The 25877-nt window shown below is 43.1% G+C and overlaps 1 protein-coding gene and 1 pseudogene across 1 annotated transcript in view; both read right to left on the bottom strand.

Annotated features, from left to right (window-relative positions):
- The window catches only part of LOC122676732, a 46109-nt pseudogene extending 35306 nt beyond the window's left edge, over positions 1-10803 (bottom strand).
- CD58 (CD58 molecule) overlaps positions 5864-25877 on the bottom strand; it is a 48349-nt gene continuing 28335 nt past the window's right edge. Inside the window, exons 3-6 of the mRNA XM_043875765.1 lie at positions 21328-21603; positions 15202-15273; positions 12792-12832; positions 5864-7755 (exon numbers count right to left, since the gene is read on the bottom strand). Of these exons, the coding sequence (XP_043731700.1) occupies positions 12807-12832; positions 15202-15273; positions 21328-21603 (374 nt within the window). The 3' untranslated portion in view covers positions 5864-7755; positions 12792-12806. The remainder of the gene's footprint in view (positions 7756-12791; positions 12833-15201; positions 15274-21327; positions 21604-25877) is intronic.

Raw genomic sequence — 25877 nt, 5'->3', positions numbered from 1 at the left:
GAGCAGTGGAAGCACAGAATCCTGACCACTGGATTGCAGGGAATTCCTTCTTTTCATTTTTTAAAAGCTGTTTTAATGTTCTGGAAAAATATGACTTGTTAAGAAAATACATGCACATATAGGAGCACACATTTTTCTTTTGCTGTAGGATCTTATATGGGTTGTTTCTCAGTAGATGCGTGTTCTCAGTAGACGCATGTCAGCTAAGCAGCTTTATGAGTCATCCCTTCCCAACAGGCCTCCAGAATTTTCACAACCTGAACTACTTTCATCTAAATGAGTAAGAGGAACCTCCATACTCTCCCCGTGGTGGCTGCAACAATTTACATTCCCCCCAACAATGTATGAGGATTCTTTTCTCCACATTCTCACCAACACTTGCTATTTCTTGCCTTTTTGATAACAGCCATTCTAACAGGCATATCTCACGGTGGTTTTGATTTGCATTACCCTATGATTAGTGATGCTGAGCATTCTTTCATGTGTCTGTTGGCCATCTGTATGTCTTCTTGGGAATAATGTCTTTTCAGCTCCTCTGCCCATTTTAAAATTGAGTATGTGTTTTTGCTGTTGTTACTGCTGAGTTGTATGATTTCTTTATGGATTTTGGATATTAGCGCCATACTGGATATATGATTTGCAAATATCTTCTCCTATTTGACAGGTTGTCTTTTCATTCTGTTGATGGTTTCCTTTGTTGTGTAGAAGCTTTTTAGATCGACATAGTTCCATTTGTTTATGATCCAGTTCTCCCACTTCTGCGTATTTATCCAAAGAATCTGAAAACACTAGTTCAAAAAGATATATGAATCCCTATGTTCATCACAGCATTATTTACAATAGGCAAGAGATTAAAAACAACCTAAGTTCCCATCAATGGATGAATGGATAAAGAAGATATGGTGTATACACATATATATAGACAGATATATACATACACACACACACACACACAATGGAAAAAGATGAAATCTTGCCATTTGCAATAACATGGCTATACCTTGAGGTTATTATGTTAAGTGAAATTAGTCAAACAGAGAAAGAAAATAACCTATGATTTCACTTCTATTTGGAATATAAAAACAAACAAAAAATAAAATAAATAAACAAACCAAACACAAAGATATAGAGAATGGATTCCCTGGTGGCTCAGATGGTAAAGAAACTGCCTGCAATGCGGAGGACCCGGGTTTGATCCCTGGGTCAGGAAAGCCCTGTGGAGAAGGAAATGGCAACCCACTCCAGTTTTCTTGCCTAGAAATCCCAAGGACAGAGGAGCCTGGTGGGCTACAGTTCATAGGGTCGCATGAAAACAACTGAGCGACTAACACTAGGCTACCAGAGGGTAAAGGGTTGGGGGAAGCGGGAGGACAAAATAGGTAAAGGGGATCAGCTGTGTGGCGATAGATGGAAATGAAATGCTTGGTGGTGAGCATGCTGCAAGGTTAACAGAGGAAGAAATATGCTGAACTCATGAGTTTATGTAATGTTATAAACCAATGTCACCTCAATAAAAAACACATTTAAAAATAAATATTAAAAAGGGAAAAGAGGGCTTCCCTGGTGGTTCAATGGTAAAGAATCCAGCTATCAAAGCAAGACACAAATTCCACATGCCACAGAGCAGCTAAGCCTATGGGCTACAACTGCTGAGTCTGTGCTCTAGAGCCCAGGAACCACAACTGCTGAGCCCACGTGTGGCAACTACTGAAGCCCACAGGCCTAGAGTCCGTGTTCCACAACACGGGAAGCCCGTGCACCACAGCTGGAGAGTGGCCCCTGCTTGCTGCAAATAGAGAAAAGCCTGTGATGCAAACAAGACTCAGCACACCCAAAAATAAATAAGATAAATAAAATTTTTAAGAAAGATAAAGATGTAAGACGTGAGAGGGTCGCAGGAGTCTGGTGAGGGAGGTGGTCTTGATTGGGACATTTTTCAATGATTCTACTACTTTGATCATTAGTTTTCCGTTTTCAGGAAGCAGTTTTTTTCCCCCCCTAATATTTATTTATGTGGCTATATGGGGTCTTTGTTGCAGCATGCAAACTCTCAGCTGTGGCATGTGGTATCTGGTTCCTGGAGCAGGGATTAGACCCGGGCCCCCTTCACTGGGAGTGTGGGGTCTCAGCCACTGGACCACCAGTGAAGTCCCCAGGAAGGAATCTTAAAAAAGAAATCTTGAGAGAAAAAAACAGACCAAGAGGAGGAAGAGCCTGGCAAAAGAGGAAGGGCTTTCTTATTACGCAGGCGTCAGACATTAACACAGGCAGCCGGGGCAACCCACACACTTGCTCACTTTGCTTTCACTTCCGCCATCGTCCACTCCTTCCATTCTGACCCAGAGGAATGGGTACCCCCAAGATGACGTGTGCCACAACCCCTCACAGGGTGCTGAGCTGAGCCAGGCCTCTGACTACATGGCCCCAGTGGCCAGTATGCTTCCTGGGGGTGGTGTACAAACTTGACACTTGGTGAGGAGTTAAAACTGAGGGTGGATGTTAGGAGACAACCCTGGTGTCACAGAGAAGCATTGGACCCGAGGCTGAGATTTTCAGGCTCCTGCTTCTGGCCCTTTCACTGGACTAGCTGTTGAGTGGCTGGTCCAGTTCCCTTCCCTCTCTGAGCCCCAGGCTTTTCATCTGTCTAATGAGACCTGGGTTCAATTCCTGGGTCAGGAAGATTCCCCTGGAGAAGGAAATGGCAACCCACTCCAGTATTCTTGCCTGGAGAATCCCATGGAGAGAGGAGCCTGCCATGGGGCCACAAGAGTCGGACACGACTTAGTGACTAAACCACCAATGAGACCTCTGAGGACGCCTACAGCTTTGAATCTAGAGAGTAGAACTCAGTATAGTATTTGGTGCCTTTGATAGGCAGTCAACACAAGTGGTTAAAAGCAAGCCCTCTCTCTAGAGAATACATAAATTATGGATAAATTTTTCCTTCGAGTGAACATAAAACTTGGAAAAGCATTTCCAAGGACTCCCAACTATATGTGGAAAATAGACCACAGGAACCCGTCTTTTCACAGTATGGTTGGTGGTCAAGAGGCCTCAGGGGCCACACTGCCTGGGTTTGAATCCTGGTCTGACTGACCTCAGACAAGTGCATGTCAGTTGTCTCATTTCTGAAACAAGGAAAGTTCTAGGACCTGCTTGTCCCTTGGAGAGGACTACCAGTGGAGACAGAGTTTCTGGGAAGAAGGGCCAAGATGCAGAGATGGGTGTGACTAAAACCTAAGGCTGAAGGCTGAGGCTGTAGGGTAGACAGTTGATGGTGGAAAGGAGGTTCCAGTGGCTTTGCAAGAGGACACCCCCAGGAGGAGGACAGGGGTGGGAAGCGTGAGGCAGTGTGGAAATGGGAGTGCGGAAGAAGGCAGATGACTGGGGGACGTGTACATGGGACAGAGCCTGGCTGAAGAGGGAGAAGGGAGAGACACAATGGGACAGCCTGTCTCAAGATTCCAAATTAAACTCTGCTTTAAGGGGCTCTCATAGATTCACTTCAGCTAGTGTCTGAAGCTAGGTCTTTGCTGGAACTTCCAAACAGGAAGTTGTCTTTTGACCTGGTAACTTTGGGTTCCGGGTAGAGAAACATAGTCAGAGTCCTGAGAGGAAGAAGTTCCATACATGGACTTTCAGCCTTCAAAGAGCTGAGCCCAGGCTGAGAAGCTGATGGGGAAGTCCTGCTTCAGGATAGGAGGCTAGTCCCCTTCCTATTCTTCTTCTTTTTTTTTTTTTTTTTGGCCAGCCACTAGGCTTGAGGGATCTTATTTCCCCAACCAGGGCTCAAACCCGTGCCCTGTGAAGTGGAAGCTCAGAGTCTTAACTGCTCCATGTCTTGATTAAAGCTCAGAGTCTTCCCATCAGGGAAGTTGCAGTCCCTTAAGTTTTTTCAGTAATGACAGTTTTATTAGGACATAATCCACAAACTATACAATCTACCTATTTAAAGTGTGCAGTTCTAATGTTAGTCTCTTCAGAGTTAGGCAATCAGTTCTAGAAGGTTTTCATCGTCCCCCCAAAGAAACCTTGTATTCATGAGCAATCACTCCCTCCCCATACCCAATATCCTCCTCCCAGGCCTATTTGGAAATTTTGTATAATTGTTTAACATGTGATCTCTTTTTAAAAACTGGGGTACGTGCATGCTCAGTTGTGTCTGACTCTTTGCGAACCCATGGATTGTAGCCTGCCAGGCTCCTCTGTCCATGGAATTTTCCAGGACAGAATACTGGAGTGGGTTGCCATTTCCCTGTCCAGTATACTTGCTTTATAATGTTGTTAGCTTCTCCTGTACAAAGAAGTGAGTCAGCTGTATGTATACATATATCCCCTCCCTCTGGGGCCTCCCTCCCACCACCCAGTCCCACCCCTCTAGGTCATCACAGAGCACTGAGCTGGGCTTTCCACCGTACCGCGGGTCCCCACCAGCTATTTCACACATGGCGATGCACACTGGCTTCTTGCACTTAATGTATTTTTAAGGTTCATCCACTTTGTAGCATGAATCAGAACTTCAGTATTTTGAGTTTTGAAAAACATTGTTTAATGTTATACAAACACACCACAGGTATACTCTGTTGTAAATATTATGTGGGTCAAGAAATAACAATGTTAACTCCCCTAAAGTCCTCATACCCCTTCACAGTCAGTATTCCCTCCCCACCCTGCCCACCACTTAGAGTAAGAATGACCTTTTCTTTACCATATATCATCAAACATTTGCATTACTAAAGACCTTTATTAACTTTTATATTGAGTATTATTCCATTGTATGGATAGACCACATTTTATTGATCTGTTCACCCATGTATATGTATTTGGAGTATTTGCATTGTTTGGCTGCTGTGAATAATGACCTATGAACATACATGTGCAAGTTTTTGTCTGGATGTATGTGCTTTTTTTCTTGGGTGTATACCAATGGGTGGGATTGCTGGGTCTTATGGTTACTGCCTTCTTCCTTTGCATACACTTCCATTTTAGGACATGGTATACATCCCACAAGTGATCACAGGTCTGCCTGCCCTGTCACACTATGAGCTTCCTTCATCTTGGATACCCCGCTGAACCTAGTACCTGTGTGTATGTATCTGTGTGTATGTATCTGTGTGTGTGTGTGTGTGTACAAAGTAACATAGTCATGTCTGACTCTCTGCAACCTCAGGGACTGCAGCTCACCAGGTTCCTCTGTCCATGGGATTCTCCAGGCATGAATACTGAAGTGGGTTGCCAAGCCCTCCTCCAGGGGATCTTCCCGACCCAGAGATTGAACCTGTGTCTCCGCATCTCCTGTATTTCAGGCGGATTCTTTACCACTGAGTCACTAGGGAAGACCAACCTAGCACCTAGAAAGCACTAAAATATGTAAGGGGCCCTCCATTGCTTCAGATGATGCTTACAGGCAGAATAAGAAGAGGTCGGTGAACTGACCATCCGATCTTACAAGAGGGCCTGGCAAGCTTGATCTCAGCAAGATCTTGGTAAGCTTGGCAAGAAGTGGGGGTGAAAGCCTGACTGACCAGTGTTCAAGGAATGGGGAGAGAAGAGTCAGAAAAAGAAAGTACAGATCATTCTTTTGAGGAACTTTTCATAAGAGAGAGCAGAAAAGTGAGAAGAGAGCTGGATGGGAAAGTATAGTCAAGAGTATTTTGTTTTTTCTTAAAGATATGAGAAATGACAGTATGTATGATGCCATAGAAAGGTACAAGCTGATGATGGGAGAGAGGGGTGGACAAAGACAAGAGTGATGTCCTTATGTGGATGGGGGGAGATGGGACCCCGTGCAGAAGCAGTGTGAATGATCCATCCCCTGAAAGTCACGTTGAAACCCTAACTCCTGTGGTGACTGTACTTGGAGGTAAGGCCTGGGAGGAGGGGATACAGGTTAAATGAGGTCATAAGGGGAGGCCCCCAGTCCAACAGAGCTGGTGCCCTTCTTAGAGGAACAGATCCTGGAGCTCTTCTCCCTGCCATGTGGGGAAGAGCCAGACAGGAAGAGACCTCACCAGGAACCACACTGGCCAGCATCTGATCTGGGGCTTAGTCTCTAGAACTGGGACAAATACATTTCTGTTTTTAAAGTCACCCAGTCTATGGTATTTTGTTATGGCAGCCCAAGCAGACTAAGACAAGTGGAGAGACTGGCTTTAGGAGGAGTGAGAAGAGTTCACCCACAGTAACAGGAGGGGAGGCAAGGCACATGGGTGCTGACGCAGCTGGGTGTGAGGTGTGGGAGGGTGGGGACTGGGGAGAGAGGTCTCCTCAGTGCTTTTTTTCAGTGATATAGGAAGCACGATGAGAAGTTGAGAATGAGGACACAGCGTTATGGGTGTTAAGAAGAGCAACGAGGAAGCAGCGAATGGACCAGCATGATCCAACGAGGACATCTGAGAAACACTGGGAATCCCTTTGAGGTGTGCAGTCATTTTGAAGTGAAACTCATCAGCCAGGTGGTATGTTTTTCTCCAGGATGTTCAGCAGTTTGAATGGGGGAAAGGGAAATAGTACAAGTGACTATAACCACAGCTGGGGTTTGGCCAACTATAGGGCTAAAGAGTGAGGGTGCAGTTGCACTGATGAACACCAGAGACCCCAAAGAGTGAGGAGAAGAGGACTCAGAGGGGATGAGGGCCAGGGAAGAGGCAGGGTGGCCAGCTTGCAGGTCCTGGCTGGACTGCTGGAGTTGTGGATTAGGGCCTCTTGGGGGCGTGGTATGGAAGACAGCGAGCAAAGGGGGCATGCTATCACTAGTGAGGGGCTGCTAAATGCTAAGATAGTGAGGAGCTGCGATACTGCTAATGAAAATGCCAGGAGTGGGGCCCAGGCGGTGCTGGGAAAGGAAGCTGAGATCCCTGGGGGAGAGCATGCCAGGGTATTGGAAGTTGCAGGTTTTGAAAACACTCCAGTTCTGAAAGGGGCAGTGTTGAGAGTGGTTTCCACCTGGTGTTAAAAATCTTCATGGCATGAGGAATAACAAAGATAACTCGGAGAAGGGCTATTGGGTGCTATGGGTCTGCTGGCGTGAGCATCAGAGCTGGAGAAGGAGCAACGGTCTGGAAGCAGAGCTGAGCCAGGAGGATGCCCCGCCTCCCCCTGAGCCCACTGTACAAGGCGCACAGGAGAGGACAGCTTGTCCTCGAGATGGCTGCCAGAGTTCACGAGAACCTTCTTTATGGTCCAACTCTCACATCCGTACACGGCTACTCACAGAGAGGTGAAAATATTGCATTTCTTCCTGGTTATGCTTGTCCCCACCTCCCCCATACCTCCCCCAGCCCTGCCTCTCCACCACATCTGTTAAAGGGGACCTGAACATCCTGAACATCCATTAAAGAGGATACAAGGGATTTTACTGGTGATAGATGGGGTCAGAAAAGGCCAGGGAGACCATGTGGGGACCAAAGTCTGGAAGATAAAGGAAATTCTGGGAGTTGCTTCAGTCATATATATACATAGTTACATTATTTACAAAGATTTACATCTCTAGAAAAATACAATTTATAATAAACAATTAAGGAACAAGATAGTATCTAGTTTTGTTCAGTGTAGACACTAATGCCTGTTGTGTGTTAGTCCTTGTCTCTTCTAGGAAATATTGCTTCTTATAAATGGTCAATTTCAGGCAGACTTTCAAAGTTTCCTCAAGGAGAAGGTAATACATGAATGGTACATCGGATGCCTTCCCAAAGCAATTGAAATAACTTAATTACCATGTGTTCCATTTCATCTTCTGTTACCACACAACAGGCACTATAAAAGAAATATCTCATATTAGAATAAAACACAATCTGTGCTGCAGTGTATGAGTCTAAATGACCCTCTTATTCTAATGCAGGTAGCCCTTTTGTAACAAACCCATCAGAAGCAAGGGTTCTAGGGAGCAGAGATGGAGGGAGCTTGGTCTTGGGTCCTTATGGGATGGTACCTGGAGATCTACCAGGAGTGCTATCCTGGGGCACAGCACAAATTCAGAGTCCCAGCTTCTCAAACCAACTCAGTCTTGCTCTTTGTACACTTGTGCTTTTTGCATTTTGTTTTTCATCTGACATTTACTCTTCTATGTGACACATACAAGGATTTTAACTTTTGCTTTGTTTCTTCAAATATTTTCTAATTATGCTGTCATTTTAAAAGTAACTTCTCTTCGCTACTTTAAGATGGAGTTTTTTTTTTATCAGATGTGTAATTCCTGTACTAAATATTACTTGGTTATTATTTTCATTATGATGTTTGCCACGTGTAGGATGGGAGAGAACTTATTTGACATCTTGCCATGTGCTGAATGGCTTGAGACAGTAGGCTTGCTGATAACGTGAGTAGAATAATGACTTTAGTGTAATTACTGAGCCTATGACATGAACTATTTCTTTTATGAAGAATTAGAGCTCACTTTCTTCATGCTGAATTGAATCCTGGTATCTCCAAAGAACAGACCTGAGTTTGTAAGACCCATAGGTAAACTGTCACCCCTTCTAAGAGTCATCTCCTTTGCCACAAGAATATCCTGGCCGTGGTTTTCTTCTTTCAGCTTCTCTTCCTGATTATTCATCTTTGTGGTGATGACAGAACACCCTTGAGTAACTCAGAGGAAATCAACTCAGCTACAGCCCTGCCTGAAAAAGCTCCTTCAAACTGAGAAAAGATCATTTCATGGCTTTTTTTTTGTCTTCCCCACAGTCTGTATTTCCATGGACCAGATCAGACCAGAATTCCAAAAGATTTGCATGACTTTGGTAACAGGAGTTCATAAAAAATTAGTGCTGGACATGAAAAGATGTTCAGGATCATTAGTTATTAGGAAAATACAAATTAAAACCACAACAAATTCTTGTTTTATATCTTCTAGTTTGGGGAAAGTTAAAATAAAGAAATTTGACAATAAGAAAAAATTAGTGCTGGGATCAGAGGGGTTAGGTAAAGGAAATAGGCATTTTCCTTACTAAGAACCTTGTTGTTGTTTAGTTTCTGAGTCATGTCTGATTCTTTTGTGACCCCATGGACTGCAACACACCAGGCTTCCCTGTCTTTCACTATCTCCTGGAGCTTGCTCAAACTCACATCCATTGATTTGGTGATGCCATCCAACCATCTCATTCTCTGTCACCCTCTTCTTCTCCTGCCCTCAATATTTCCCAGCATCAGGGTCTTTTCCAATGAGTCAGCTCTTCGAATCAAGTGGTCAAAGTATTGGAGCTTCAGTATCAGTCCTTCCAATGAATATTCAGGGTTGATTTCCTTTAGGATTGACTGGTTTGATCTTCTTGCTGTCTAAGGGATTCTCAAGAGTCTTCTCTAGCACCATAATTTGAAAGCATCAGGGCTCAGCCTTCTTTATGGTCCAACTCTCACATCCGTACACTGCTACTCACAGAGAGGTGACAATATTGCATTTCTTCCTGGTTATGCTTGTCCCCACCTCCCCCATACCTCCCCCAGCCCTGCCTCTCCACCACATCTGTTAACCCTTTAATAATTGAGTTTAGGGAACCCCCCTCTGCTGCCACAGTGGGCTCTTTAAATCTAAAAGGCATTCTTAAATAGGTAAGAAACATACAAAATACAAAATCTGAACAGCCAACAAAAATATACCAAGAAAAGTAAGTTCCTCTCCCACACAGAGCCCTAAGCTACCTATTTATTCCTCAGGATGTTACCCTGAGATGTCAGTTTTCTCTTCCTAGCTCATCATCCCAAGGCAACATTTTTCATGCAAAATTCTCCTGCCACAGAACCTTCAAATGCCTCCCTACTCCCATATCACTCATTTTAATGCTCTTGACTTCCAAAGATTTTCTTGCAAATATGGTCTCTTTTGCCACCTATTCAATTTGATGCTAAGCAGGCTGACCTCTTTATCAATAACAATAATATATTTGGTTCCCTGCTATGTCTCCACCTCTGCTGCTTCTCCCAGCTGGAATGCCTTTCCCTCTCTGCTCTTGCTTTGAAGATCTAGCTCACGTAGTACTCCTTTCAAAGTCTTCATGATTAATCTTCTTCCCCTCCCCTTCGCTGGTTGCCCAGCCCTGATCATCCATTCCGGCCCCTCACCATGGGCTTCTTGCCTAAGTCTTTGTTTCTTACATCCCCATCCATTCTCCCCAGTGTGACCATAAGTTTCTCAGAGGTAGGAGCCCTAACATACGCTTTCTCTGAATCTTATACAATGTCCAGCCTCACTGGGTACACTGATCTCAAGCCATCGGCTCACACAGCGCCTGCCATCTAGTCATCTCCGTAAGAGTGCTTGTTGAAAGAATAAAGGAGCAGGTAAAGGACTGAGGCCTGGACTACCCCGTCACCTTTCTCAGTGGCCCTGGACAACAGCCCTCCCATGAACAACATCCCCTGTCATGGTTCATGAAGGCCACACCTCGACTGTTACCATCAGGATCTTAGCAGAGGTCCTGCCTGAGCTCTCACGAGCATTGCTTCCAGTCTGAACATCCCACCTCTGACCATAACCTCCGGGTCTTCTGCTGCTGCCCCCACACTGCTAGCACACCTGCCTCTCACCTCATCCACGGCCGGTCGATCCCTTTCTACCCTCTCTCCACAGGGCCTCCTGGCCCACCAACCCCTGGTGGCCTCAGTACCCCCGCCCAGCCTACACCCTGCAGCTGGCTGAGCTGTCTTCTAGAATCCCTTGCCCCAGGCCTTCTGCAGTAGCTGACTGGCCAGGTGGCTTGGTCACTGTCCTGGCCAGCAGCTGCAGAGAAAGAAATCTCCCAGCCCACCCAGTGGTCCCCACGGTACCACTGGTCTCAGGCCCTCGCTGCTACGCAGTGATGGCGCCATCACCCTACTCCAACCACTCACCCAGCGGCTTTCATGAAAGCTAGCCAACTTGCTCAGCCAAGCCAAAGGTCTTGACCACTGCCCCCCTCCTTTGCCTCCCTGAAGCTCTAATGTATGGCCTCTTCTCTTGGATCCATAACAGGGTGCCACCTGGCTCTCCTCCTGGACTCCTCCACTGTGCCCTCCACTTGAGGGCTCCGGCTTCTACTTCTTGGTGACCTCAGATGCTCTGGGAATCCGTTACTGTCGTGACAAAGATGCTCCCCAACTTGTAACCTTAGTCCCAGCCCCTACAGCTACTTCTTCAATTAGGTGCTGGATATCTCTACCCACGTAATGTGCCTGCACCTCAAACTCGGGTTGCAGTCTGAGCACAGATCCACCTTCACAAACAAGGGCTCCATCTGATTCCTGCTATGTCTGGCAGTGCTGCCAAGGGTTGAAATTCCTGTTACTTTCGGCTAATTTCTTCAAGAAGAGTCATAACCAAAATAGCTAACATTTATTTGGCACCATTATGAGCCAGTCCTCCTCCAATGTGGGAGACCCGGATTCGATCCCTGGGTTGGGAAGATCCCCTGGAGAAAGAAGTGGCAGCCCACTCCAGTACTCTTGCCTGGAAAATCCCATGTACGGAGGAGCCTGGTAGGCTGCAGTCCATGGGATCACAGAGTCGGACACGACTCAGCGACTTCACTTTCACTTTCACCTTGCTTGTACATATTATTTCTATGCTACTATGACCTAAATTATCATTATTTCTATACTATTGTTATGCCCATTTTCCACAGAAGAAACTTGAGGTGCAGTGGGGTTCATTGACTTGTCCGAGTCCTATGAGAGATGGAGTTGCCACTGAACCCCAGGGAGCCAGGTGCCAGACTGCACTCTCTGCTGAGACTCTGTTTATACAATATCCACACTTTCTCTGAAATCTATCCCTCTTTCATTTGTGCCACAATCACACCAATACAGCTTCTCTTCTGCTTGGCGAGATTATTTCATTTATCCACTAACCAGTGTCCCCATGTTTTGCTTCTTGTGTATTTATTCACTGTATGCTTTACCAATACAGATGTCTTCCCAAAGCATGTGAAAGTGAAGTTGCTCAGTCATGTCCAACTCTTTGTGACCCCATAGATTGTAGCCTATCAGGCTCCTCCATCCATGGGATTTTCCAGGCAAGAGTACTGGAGTGGGTTGCCATTGCCTTGTCCAGGGATCTTCCCAACCCAGGGAAGATCCCAAAGCCTAGCTCTGCTCAAAAATCCTCAATGGTTTCCCAGAAAGAAATCACTGAATCTCTTGGTAGCTCTCTCTCAATATCCTGGCCTGGCTCAACCTCTATCCCATCAACATCTGCTGCCCCCAAAGGGGTGACTTGCCACCCCAACCCCGCCCTTTCCAGCCCTAAGCTTTACTCTTCCTCCTGACCATGGGGATTCTGCCAGGACAGGGACTTCTGGATCTCCTTAAGGCAACTTCCTTCACCCATGGCCACCATTCATTGTGTTTGGATCCTATCTTTTGTTCTTGATGCAGGCCCAGCTCTGACCCTGGCTCCTGAAGTAAACCTTATCCTTGGTTCCATTTTCCTGGGATGGAAGAAGAAGGGAGTACATTTTGGTGGTTAACAGGATAACCCATGGAGTCTGAAGACCTAGATTTGAATCCCAGTTCTACCATTTATGAGTCATGTGACTTGACTTCTCCAAGTCTTCCATTCTATATCTCTAAACAAGCTGTAAAGATACCCCCATGCAAGGCTCAATGAGAGGGTTGAGTGAGATGTTACATGGCAAGTGACTGGTTGGCGCTTAATGTACTGTGGTGAGTAATCTGCTGATGTTACTTATTTTGTTCAAGGCAACTAACCGACAGATAAGTAGAACCGGGCTCCCCAGGGAACAGGCCCTCTACATGGGGGTTGTTCTGCTTTTAATACATGATACATAACGTGCCCACTGAGCAATCTATGGGTTACTCACCTAGGCCTCTGTGTTTCATTGGCTACGACGTCCCAGAAAACCTACAAATGAAGACATTTTTGTCTCAATTAAAGAGCTGAAAAGAAAAGCTGAAATGTAGGGTTGCTGGCTAGAGGCCTGAACTGGGAAAACTCAAGAACACAGCCCTATCGAGCTGGTCTTTCCTACTCTCCTAAATGCTCACATCAAATTGGCTACTGAGTTGAGCCAAAGAGTTGTTCAAAAATTGGTCATCAGATGATAGAAAAACAAAAACTGTTGATGAATGTTTTTTTCTATAGCAACTTTGCATGAAGCTAAAGATGGAGGGAAGGCTAGAATATTCTGGATCAGCGCTGCCCAATGGGGATATAATGTGAGCCACATAAGTAATTATACATGCTACTAGCCACAGATACAGTAAAAAGAAATGGATGAAATTAATTTTATAAACTAGCCCAACATATCAAAAATATTACTGTAACATAGAATGAGTATAAACATTATTAATGAGATACTTTACATTCCTTTTTAAATCAGAAGTCCTACAAATCTAATGTTTATTTTATACTGATGGCTCATCTCAGTTTGGACTCTCATATTTAACAGTTTCACCAGCCACGCGTGGCTCCTAGTTTGGAGAGCACCAGTTTGGATGTTAAGATACCGTCTCACATGTATCCCTCAGTTTCCTGCCCATCAAAGGCACCAGTTAGCCTGGAGTGATGCTAATGATCCAGCAGCTGAGTTCACAAGGTTGAATGAGCTTGTAAAAGTGTCAACTACAACTAGCTGATGGAGCTGTTTACATTCAACTCTCTCCCGTTTTGATGGCTCCATGCCAAATACCTCATCTTTTCAATTAATGGCTTTAGGACTGAGATGCTTGCTGAAGTAATTATTTGTTACTTTTGGGGGGGGGTGAATATATGGTGCCATCAGTACTGATCACTGGGGTAAGTTTCCTTTCATTGAATAAAGGTTTGTTTTTGTTTATTTTAATAAGTTAAGTCAGTCAGTTGTTTTGGAGTTATATGGGTACACAGGGCTCTTTTTTTAGGTTCAGGAGTTGTGATGTAGACCTCTTACCCCCCACCCCCTCAAAAAAAAACATATGAGTAGAAAATTATTTTGGTTTCTGGGTACCAATCTGTTAAAGAGATTATTAACTATACTACTGCTATTTGGGGATTAAAAATAACTTTTTAAAAGAACACTTGAGTTCCCTGATGTTTTACTTATTGGTAATGATGCCTTAAAACCTTCTTTAGCTGATTTTTTTTTATAACTTGTTTAGAGGAGATTCAGTTGACTGACAGTCGATTACTTAGAGATCTTCATGGTATTTGAAACCTATAATATAGAAATGGTATCTTTGGGAAATCACACTCTAGGGCCAATACCCCAAAATAGACTAGGTCAGTACTGGCCTATAATAGAACTTTCTGAAGTGATGGAATTGTTCTCTATTTGGTCTACCATAGTAGCCACTAGCCATCTGTGAGCACTTGAAATGTGACTAGTACGACTGAGGAACTAAATTTTAAATTTTATTTAATCTTCATTGATTAAATTTTATATTTGGATTACTACATGTGGCTAGTACCCACTGTACTGAACAGTGCAGGTCTAGGGAAACTGAAATCTAGTTTGTGAACTTGATTCAAGACACAAGTATGAAATGACATGGATCCGGGATGCCTTCACCTTACGGAAAGCTTACTCTTCAACAATCCCTATGGGAGCGACAGATTGTAAATTTCCTCTTGGTGAAGGAAACTGTTAGGGCTTCAAGAACCCTTAGTCTGAAATGTACAGACTGGTCAGCATCCTCTGGGACTTAAGGAGGAGTTTCTTGTCACCAGGGAAGAATAGGCTGGGACAGGGTCACCAGGTCTCCAGGGCATATGGGTTGCCTTCTGGATTGGCCCGAGATCTCAGGAGACTGAGGAAGGCAAAACAGGTAATACCATGTCAGCTTTACCCTCTCCACATCACCTGACTCAATAAAAACTCCTTCTTACCTCGGTCTTGCTTCTGGGCTGTAAGTCATGGGAATTATGACCACAGCAGCCAAGAGGAAGAGTTTTGGGTTTTTTTGCAAAGTCTGGCTTGGAGACCAGAAGTGTAACGTACGTTGAGGCAGACCACAGACAGGAGGCTGTGGAATGGTCCCAAGTGTTATTGGCTGTGTTCCCATTCCTGTAATGCTCTCTATGGCCCAAGGATTTCTACCACCTCAGGATAACACAGAATCTCAGGGAACCCAACACACTCAGCAACCCCAGGCAACAAGTACAACAAAAAAGGTTTTGTGAAACAACTAAAATGTCAAACTTGGTTTTCATCTTCAAATTAGTCATTTTCTGGCCTTTGAAAAACCAATTCCCATTTGAAAACTTTTTTTTTAAGGAAAAAAAAGTATACGTACATTTTAAAAACAGCAAGCCACATATTACTGCTGGGAGTATGGCAAAAAGCACATACCTATGCCTTGAATTATCTGGGAAAAAGAAGGAAATACAATTAGCTGAACTGACCAAAACAGATACAGCTGATCCTCCTTATATGCAGATTTCATATTTGCGATTTACCTATTTGCTAAAATTTATTTGTATTCCTCAAACCAATACCTGCAGTACTTTCATAGTCATATGCTAACACAGGCAACAAAATGTTGAAAACTGTTGTTCCCAACTGAGGTTCAAGGCGAAACTCTGCCCTCGCGTTTTGGCCCTTGTACTGTAGACACGATCCTATTTACACAATCCTATTTGTGATCTCTTTAGTGCCATGTGTTCTACATTTTGTGCTTTTTTGTTGCTTATTTCACTGTCTAAACTGGCCCTCAAAAATAGTGCTGAAATGCCAGAGGGACCATAACTGATGCTTAAATGAAGCTTATTTAACACGTGTATTCTCTCTATAAGACACACAGCATTTCCCAAGCACAAGCAGGCCGTGTGCGTCACAGAGAGAATACACATGTTAGATAAGCTTCATTTAGGCATCAGTTACGGTCCTGCTGGCTGTGAATTTCACCGTTCATGAATTAATCACATATATTAAATAATGTGTCTTTAAACAGAAACACACGTAAAACAAGGTTCTATATTGATTCCTTTTCAAACATGTGACCAGAGACTTGCAGGAACCTAACCCTATATCTCCCCTGGGAGTAATGATTCAATATTCACTAATTCTGTCTTCACAGTGACTTAATAAAACATAACTGTGTGAAGTGGCTTCCCTGATAGATCAGTTGGTCAAGAATCCGCCTGCAATGTGGGAGACCCTGGTTCAATTCCTGGGTCGGGAAGATCCCCTGGAGAAGGGATAGGCTACCCACTCCAGTATTCTGGCCTGGAGAATTCCATGGACAGTCCATGGGGTCGCAAAGTGTCGGATATGACTGAGCGACCTTCACTTCACTTTCACTGTGAATAAAGAGAATTGACTTATATTTTTATATGCATATAAATTTATATGCACAAGGTTGATACGTATCAGGTCCAGTGCTTTTTATTAAAAGCAGCAAATATTTCACTTTTTGGCCATCCCATCCTGCCACTGGCAGCACAACTTGGCATCATGTACTTGGCAGGGCAATGTGGCAGCCGTGCACAGCAAGCCTCAGAAATGTCTACCATAGAGCAGCTGACACTGTGCTAAATGACGTGCCTACAGTCTCACTGAATCACTGCCACAACGCTGGATTAGTGAGTGATCTAATGTTTCAGAGACTCAGGTTTCTCTTGACCTGATAAACATGCCTCCTAGGGCAATTGTGAGCATTAATTGAATCAACACACGTAAGAACAGTGATTAGTCACTGTGTGCTCAGTTGCTCAGTCACGTCCAACTCTTTGTGACCATATAGACTGCAGTCCACCAGGTTCCTCCGTCCATGGGATTTCCCAGGCAAGAGTACTGGAGTGGGGTGCCATTTCCTTCTCCAGGGGATCTTCCCAACCCAGGGATTGAACCTGAGTCTCCTGCATTGGCAGGTGGATTCTTTAACAGTACGTCACCTGGGAAGCCTGTTAGCTATTACCATTAACCTATTGGAATCTCTGCTAATGTCCTTTGATTCTGCAATTCCATCTCTAAGATGCTAACCTACAGACAGAATCAGTGATGTGCCTTTCTTCTCCCTCCAAAAAAAGGCACAAAGATATTTACTACAGTTTTACAATATCAAAAAGATAAAACAACCAAAGTGTCCACAACAGAAAATAATGATGGTTCATCAGGTGGACTCTATCCACCTACCAAAAATCTAAGGGCAGAACACAGAGGATATGGCAAAATAATCACCACACATTGCTAAGGGAGAGGGTAGGGTCACTAACAGCAAATACTACATCAATAAGAGACAGGGGAGAGGGGAGGGGAGGGGAGGAAAGGGAAGAGGAGATAGAAAATGAATGAATGAATGAGAATATGAACATGCACCCTTTCCTCTTAGTTGGAGCACAGGTGGGTTAGAATGAAGAGGCATTGGTTTGATTTGAGAGGTCCCTGGTTAGGAACTGTTAAGTTGTCCCACATACCTATTCTCTCCTCTTTAGTAAAAGAATTCAGATTTGCAGCTGGGCATACTGCCACTCACCTAAAAAATTAGTTTCTCAGCCTTTCTTGTAGTGAGGTTTAACCATGTGACAAGTTTTGGGCAATGAGATGCAAGAAGGGTTGTGTGGTATTTCTCAGAAGTCTCCCTGGAAGGGGTAAGACACACTATTTTTCCCTCCCTGAGTCCCACTCTTGAGACAGCAGGGGAGGTGGCAGGAGCTAGACCATACTTGGGTTTCTGACAACTGCACAAAGCAGCAATGTGCCCAAGGCTGCCTACCTTCAATTATTATTATTACTTTTTTTAGTTGAGAGAAGTTAATCATTTATCCTTGTTTTCAATTAAAGTATAGTTAACTTACAAATACTGTGTTAGTTTCAGGGATATAGCACAGTGAATTAGATACATATATAAAGGCTGAGTGCCAAAGAATTGATACTTTTGAATTGTGGTGCTGAAGAAGACACTTGAGAGTCCCTTGGACTGCAAGGAGATCAAACCAGTCAACCTTAAAGGAAATCAACCCTGAATTTTCACTGGAATGACTGTTGCTAAAACAAACTCCAACACTTTGGCCACCTGATGCAAAGAGCCAACTCATTGGAAAAGACCAATGCTGGGAAAGATTGAAGGCAAAAAGAGAAGGGGGCAAAAGAGGATGAGATGGTTAGATGGCATCACCGACTCAATAGGCATGACTTTGAGCAAACTCTGGGAGACAGTAGAGGACAGAGGAACCTGGTGTGCTACAGTCCATGGGGTCACAAAGAGTTGGACACGATGTAGCAACTGAACAACAACAAATTTCGTATCAATGAAAGGGATGATATTGTGACAATCTTTTCTCAAGGTATCAACAGGGAAAAGCATCTTACTTGAGCATTCAATTCTAAGGGCAAAGGTTAAATGAAAACTGTGAGAGGGCAAAACGCTTGAAAATCTTAAAATATCCCACATAATTCTATAAAGTATTTTATTTAGAAATTATTTCCTTCAATAATAGTAATAATATTTCCTTCAATATTTCAAAGGAAATAGAATTATTTCCTTTGGCCACCTGATGCGAAGAGCTGACTCATTTGAAAAGACCCTGATGCTGGGAAAGATTGAAGGCAGGAGGAGAAGGGGACGACAGAGGATGAGATGGTTGGATGGCATCACTGACTCAATGGAACTGAGTTTGAGTAAGCTCTGGGAGTTGGTGATGGACAGGGAGGCCTGGCGTGCTGCAGTTCATGGGGTCGCAAAGAGTCGGACGCGACTGAGTGACTGAACTCAACTGATTTCCTTCAAGTACATTGGCTCTTTGAGCACCTGAAGCTTTTCAAGATTTCAACTTGCTTGTTCATTCTGTAGACAGTCAACTTCTGCCTCCTTGCCGGTTGTGTGCACCACACTCATGTCAAAGCCAAAAGCGCATTGGTTTTGTTTCTTCTTCTCACTGTAAAGCACACAAACTGCATTTCCACGCTGTACACCCTGGGTATTATGCAAAACCCAATAAGTGGAGGTAATGAAGGAATGTTTGCTCCCAGTATAAAAACTGTCATTAACTCTGCAAATGTTTTTTTAATATTCTTGGCAACTGTGTTACTTGTATAAAAGCTTCGAAAGACACCTCTGTGGGCTTGGTCTTTTCTGTTTTTAGAGACCCAATCAGTTACAAATTGGAAGCCATTTCCTACTTTTTCTGGAAGCATTTGTTTTTTTTTTTTTTTACTGGAGAAGTCACACTGCTTTGTCTGAAAATGATATCATAACCTTAATGGCTTTATGTCATTATTTGAAAAGTTTTTTAAAACTTCAATATGTGGGAAACTTAGGGAGAATGGCTCAGGAGCCAAATAAAATTCAAATTTGTTCACATTCATTTGTTGGAAGATATTGTTAAAAGGATGTGATTCTGAGTTGACTGGAGAACTGGACCCAGGCCATCAGAGGTCCAGCACAACCACTCCTGTGCTTGAAATGTATGTGCTCCGAGCCAGTCCCACCATGCAAACTGTTCTTAAGGATACAGCCTAGAGAGATAACTTCAAGAGTTGTGAGATATGGTGAACAGTGTGGAGATTTCTTAAAAAACTGGAATAGAACTGCCATATGACCCAGCAATCCCCCTGCTGGGCATACACACTGAGGAAACCAGATCTGAAAAAGATACGTGCACCCCAATGTTCACCGCAGCACTGTTTATAATAGCCAGGACATGGAAGCAACCTAGATGCCCATCAGCAGATGAATGGATAAGGAAGCTGTGGTACATGTACACCATGGAATATTACTCAGCCATTAAAAGGAATTCATTTGAATCAGTTCTAATGAGATGGATGAAACTGGAGCCCATTATACAGAGTGAAGTAAGCCAGAAAGATAAAGAACATTACAGCATACTAATACATATATATGGAATTTAGAAAGATGGTAACGATAATCCTATATGCAAAACAGAAAAAGAGACACAGATATACAGAACAGACTTTTGGACTCTGTGGGAAGAAGGCAAGGGTGGGATGTTTAAGAGAACAGCATCGAAACATGTATATTATCTAGGGTGAAACAGATCACCAGCCCAGGTTGGATGCATGAGACAAGTGCTCAGGCCTGGTGCACTGGGAAGACCCAGAGGGATCAGGTGGGAGAGGGGATTGGGATGGGGAATACATGTAAATCCATGGCTGATTCATGTCAATGTATGGCAAAAACCACTACAATATTATAAAGTAAGAGTTGTGAGACCATCAGGATGGTCTATGTGACTGAATCGTGATCTTTATATGAATTCTAAGATTTGGCAGGCAGACACAGAGGTCTATTCCTCTTGAGGTCACCCAAGACAAGCCTCCTAAGTAAGCTTCCATGCTTATTAAACCTGCCACCACTAATCTGGAGTGGCTGCCTCCTTCTTCAGTCTCTCCTTGCCCTTCATATCCAGTGGGCCAATTTACAAACCAACATCATTATATTTATTTTTTGCCTCTTTCTGTTTCATTTGTTTAGAAAAAAAATTATTCACAGAATCACCCTGCCCCAGCCTGAGGAGACTCACATTCTCTGTCTGCCCTAGAATCCCGTTCGTACTTTACAATTGTGGTATTGTCCTGAAATACAGTATTTACTATACATTTCATCTCTCAGGCTTTAATGAACCACTTTCAAATTACTGACCCTTCTGTTTGTAAACTGGAGGTACAGTATAAAAAAATAGATAAGGAGAACTGTAAATTACAAATATACATGATACTTAGGCAACATAAAAAGACCACAGCTGAGACAGATTGTCACGCTACTAACCAAGTGTTAGTCTAGACAAGCATATTGAATGCACTTTCTTGTGGCACATGTGCAACCTTGAAGAAAATAATGGTTATGAAGAATATTAGGAAGCAGTGAATAAATGTGAATAATTAAGAGCATGGGCTCTGAAGCCAGATGGCCTGATTTCAAAATCAGGTTCTACCACTTACTGGCTGGTGGCTTTGGACAAGCACCTTAAACTCCAAATGACATCTTGGTTTCCCCCATAAAATAAGGATAATTATTAGATTGTGTGGGAACAGAATTATCATATGTATTAGAATGGTGCTTGACACAAAGTACTAAAAAATACTAGATTTATACCTAAAAAAAAGTGGGACTTCCCTGGTAGTTCAATGGCTAGGACTCTGTGCTCCCAATGCAGGGGGTCTGGGTTCAACCCCTGTTCAGGGAACTATATTCCACATGCTGCAAGAGTTCGCATACTGCAATTAAAGATTCCATATGCCTCAACTAAAGATTTCACATTCTGCAACTAAGATTCTATAGCCAAACAAACCAAAACAGTTTTTTAAGTATCTGTGAAAATTATAACTCATTTTATGTTTCAAATTTGTGAAGTAAATGTTAGCCACTAATCTGTGGTGTGAAATTCATGAATCACCAGTGGTCTGTGAACCCCATTTGTATATAGGACCTCTACCGTAACCCATGCAGTCACTTACTCACCCCCTGGTACACAGGTTGACAAAGTGATGGAAGCTGATGTGCTGAATAATGGATTGCTAATGATACAGTGAACACTCTGTGAAAGATCACTTTCCTGTGAGACATACGCTTCAGCTGAAATTGAGCCACGGTGACACTGTATTGCTGAAGGACATTCCCACGAATACTGTATGAGGTTATCATCGATATCGTCGCCATGTCCCATGATCTCACAGGTGAGAGTAATGTTTCCATCATCAGTCAAAAAGCAAGATGCTGATGGTGATGGAAGAGGTGCTGGAAAAAAAAGAGATGTTCAGTACAGAAAAGAGTAATATTTAACTCCTCATCCACAAATTCACAAAGAGCTCCCAACTTCCTTATGAGCTTGAAAAGATAAGCAGACCACTCCTTGAGCACCAAGGGGAGAAAATCCTCTTTTCTTCTGGATTAGATCTACCTGCTCAAGTTCAGTGCAGATACAGGCCCCGAATCCCTTATCCTCAGTTCTGAAATCCAAAGATGTCTGAAAGCCAAACGATTGTTCACAAATATTTGTTATCATGTTTTACTAAAAATACTTACCTGCTTGAGTATAACGTGCTCCCCATTAACTAAGTGAAGTACTTCTTCACACACACAGAGGAGATCATTTACATCACTTTTCTAAAATATGAAAAAGGCTGAATTCTAAGACATCTGACTCAAATGAGTTTGCTAAAGGTTCTGAGGAGCGGTACGGTGGGCTGGTCCCACTCAGAGGTAGAGCAGGGTGTGGCATGTGCCTGCCAGTCTAGAGGCATCACCTCCAGGTTTCTTCTACAAACACCTGCGACTGGCTAAGGCAGGTGGGCCTTTGAGGATGAGTAAGACACGAGTCATGATGCACCATCATTTCTCTCTAAAGCCTCAGAGCTAATCAGCTGACCCTATCGATCACTGGCTTATTTATTAATTCATATACCTTCTTGCATCTCTCCTTTCCACCTAAAACCAATCATAAGAGATTTGAGAAAAAAATGTAAAAATATATCGAATATACAGAAATTGGTCATGGACACATTTGGATAATAAAATTTCAATACCTTATAAGTTGCATGTGGATAATAAAATTTCAATACCTTGTAAATACTAAAAAGCAAATTAAAGTTCATCAAGATGATGCGATACTATACTGTCACTTAAAATATCTTCTAAGACAAAGGAGCCCAAGCTGTAACTAATAATCTAAAAAATAAATATGTACAACTCATCTTGCCCTCGTCTTCTCCTCCTGAGTTATTTCTGGCTCAGTTAAATAAAACACCCAGCCTGTCTTGTTAGACCCGAGTCATACATGACTTCCCTTTCTGCTTGGGGCTTCTTCAAGTTTTAGGTTTAATCTAGCTCATATCATTAATTACATGCTGTCTTAAGATTTGTTCTTTCATTAAAAGAACTCGTACACACACACACACCACACATGAGTGTGTGTTCACCGCAGAGTACCTGCTATCAGTAAGCAGGGTGACGCCTTGTGAGTTGTGGCAGAAACAGGCATCAGTAAAGTGTGCATTCAAGGGAAAAGGGATAAGGAAGGTGAGCAGACACTGGAAAGGCCCAGAAGCAATGCTTCACGATTTGGCCAAGAACAGGTCCTAAGCAGAGATGACAGCTGAACCCAGTGCTCAAGGAGCAACCTAGAGCCTCTTCTAATAATCACTTCAGAATCCCATGGTCTACTGGAAAACCACAGACCATCCTAATCATGATCATTCAAAATTACATTTGCAGTCAGCCTTAAAAGAAAGGAAATTCAGACACATGCTACCACAGGGATGAATCTTGAAGGCATTATGCTAAGTGAAATATGCCAGTCATAAAAGAACAAATCTTGTACAATTCCACTTATAGGAGGTTTTTAGAGTAGCCAAATACTTAAAGAGACAGAAAATGGAATGATGGTTACCAGGGAACAGGGAGACAGGAGGGAAAGGGGAATTACTGTTCAATGGGTACAGAGTTTCACTTTGGAAGATGAAAAGTTCACCATGTTCTGTTACAGATTCTAGTTTATTGATCTAGTTCAGCCAATCTTGGGTCTTTCCAGGTGGCACCAGTGGTAAAGAACCCTCCTGCCAATGCAGGAGACATGAGATGTAGGTTCAGTCCCTGCGTTGGGAAGATCCTCTGGTGGAGAAAATGGCAACCCATTCCAGTATTCTTGCCTGGAGAATCCCAAGGACAGAGAAGCCTGGTGGGCTACAGTCCATGGGGTCACAAAGAGTTGGACATGACTGAGTGACTGACTACATTCAGCCAATGTCTCGCTGCCCACAGGACTTACCGCAGCTATAATCTAACAGACATTAGTTACATCTGTCCCTTAAGCAACCAGCAAGAAATGTGACTACTTTATCCCTAGGACAACTCAGTTAATTGATATAGTTAATGAATTAAGAGCTCACTATTCTGTAAGAAATGAGAATTTCTTACACATATCTGATGACATTTCTATTGTAATGTATTATATTTTCATACATACCCCTTAATAAAAAGTCATATACCAATCCATACTTGTTAAGGACAGAGCAGTTAATCCTATATATATGAACATTACCAGCCCCCATGCAATAAAGGTTGTAAGAGGATGGGGAAGAACTATGAAATGTTGATGGTGGCAATTTTAAGGGGACTTTGAAGGAAGGAGGAAAGCCAGATGTTCACCTCTAGAAAAGCACAAAGATGCCCTGAACTGAGGAGGTACCAGGAAATCCCCCTGTCTAAAATATCTTTTCTGAAAGGGTCTGGTGTCTCCGGAAGGCTACTGAGTCTTATTATTTCAGTCTTAACAAACCCTCATGGAAGTATGACTTCCTCATTTAAAAAAAAAAAAAAAAAGTGTAACTAATCATTTTGACATTCAGATATATATTTTTATATCTAAAATCTAAATTTTATTAACTCTAACTTGGAAATACCTTCTGGTTCTTTCCTTTCCAAACATCTGCTACCAACACCTCTGTCTACCAGGATGATCATGATAGCTTCCAACCTAGGGTCTCCTCTTCCTAATCCATCATAAGTTGCTACCATCTGATTAACCTTCCAAAAATACATTTCATTAAGGCACTTCTCTGCTCCAGTATGAGATACAATGGCTCTTGACTGCCATAAGCTAAAACCCAGATTCCCAAACCAGAACTTGAAGTCAACACATTTAATATGGCCAATATTTCTCACGGCTTCCTGATTGAAACTCACATGCCCTGCACCTTGCACCTCCCCAGGCCTTTGCTGAGCTTCCTAAGAACTGTCCACTTAGCTTAATTATCAGAATCGAGCACCATTGTTGAGTTAGCAGGCAATTTTTAAATTTTAATTATTAAATTATATTTTTAAACATTTCATGAAGCTTTAAAAAGAGAAACAAATTGTTTTGAACTCAGTTTTATAAACTCGATAAAGGGGCTCTTAAGATGCATTCAATTCTAATTTAAATTCTGAGCCAATCTTTTTGTTTGTCCTCTAAACTGCCAGATCCCCAATTTGCAGGTTTTAAAGATCCTGTTTCTTCAATGGCATCAACTGGTTCTTCTAATGGGATGCCTGCGCACCTTAGCAAGCTTCACTTATCTAAAAGAAGTTCATAATCTCCTGGACAAACCAGTCACCCTGTCTGAGGGCACCCATTTCTATCAATTGTACATCCCACCATCCGTATCAATTGCTTCCATACCTGTTGAGTGCCTATTACCTATTCAAGTCCTTTGCTAGGCTCTGAAGTTACAGTGGTGACCAAGAGAGAAATTCTCTCTTCCTCCCAATGTCTCCAACACTCAGTAGTTGAACTGGTGAGTGATGGCTGTTCATCCAGTTAGTCATCATATCCTATTCCACTGAGGCCACCACAAACAGGAGGTGGAAACTCAGACTTAAACTGCTATATTGCACTCTCTCTTCTTCACCCCCTGGAAACCATCATACACACTTTGTCACCAGCTGGATCTTTCTAAGACAGCCTTTAACCTAGAGGAAGTAGGCCTAGAACTATACTCACACCTCGGATAAAATGAGTGAAATTGTGATGCATCAGAGGGGAGAGATGGGAATGGGTTGAGCTGTGCTATGCTGCAGCACAGAAAAAGGCAGCTATGAGACAAAAGCATTACTAGGACATTTGAGAACAGCAAGGGAAGATGAATGTTAGCTGAACCTACTGTGATACTCATTTCACAATACATGTAAATCAAACCACCACGCTATATGCCTTAAACTTGTACAGTGATGAATGTCAACTATTTCTCAATGAAACTGGAGGAAAAAACAAACATGTAGGTGTAGCCATCAGCCTCTGGAAGCCTGTAACAAGGCAAGTGCTTTAGAGGTGAGGGAAAGAGCGTAACCAGGAAGCATTAGTGAGAAGCACAGAGGAACCTGAATCCTATCCCCAGTTCCAGTTTAAAGTGATAAGAGGAGGGAAAATAAAATCCCACCACCTGTGTGGGGTGCAGGAGGAAGCAGGAACTCCAATTCACAGGTGTTCAAAGGGTTCTGAGTTCATGTCGCCACTACACCCTTTTTCAGAACAT

The sequence above is a fragment of the Cervus elaphus genome, chromosome 20, assembly GCF_910594005.1.
Source record: "Cervus elaphus chromosome 20, mCerEla1.1, whole genome shotgun sequence".
In the NCBI taxonomy this organism is placed as follows: Eukaryota; Metazoa; Chordata; class Mammalia; order Artiodactyla; family Cervidae; genus Cervus; species Cervus elaphus.
The sequence above is the reverse complement of the archived record's forward strand: the minus strand, read 5'-3'. Positions and strand labels throughout refer to the sequence as shown.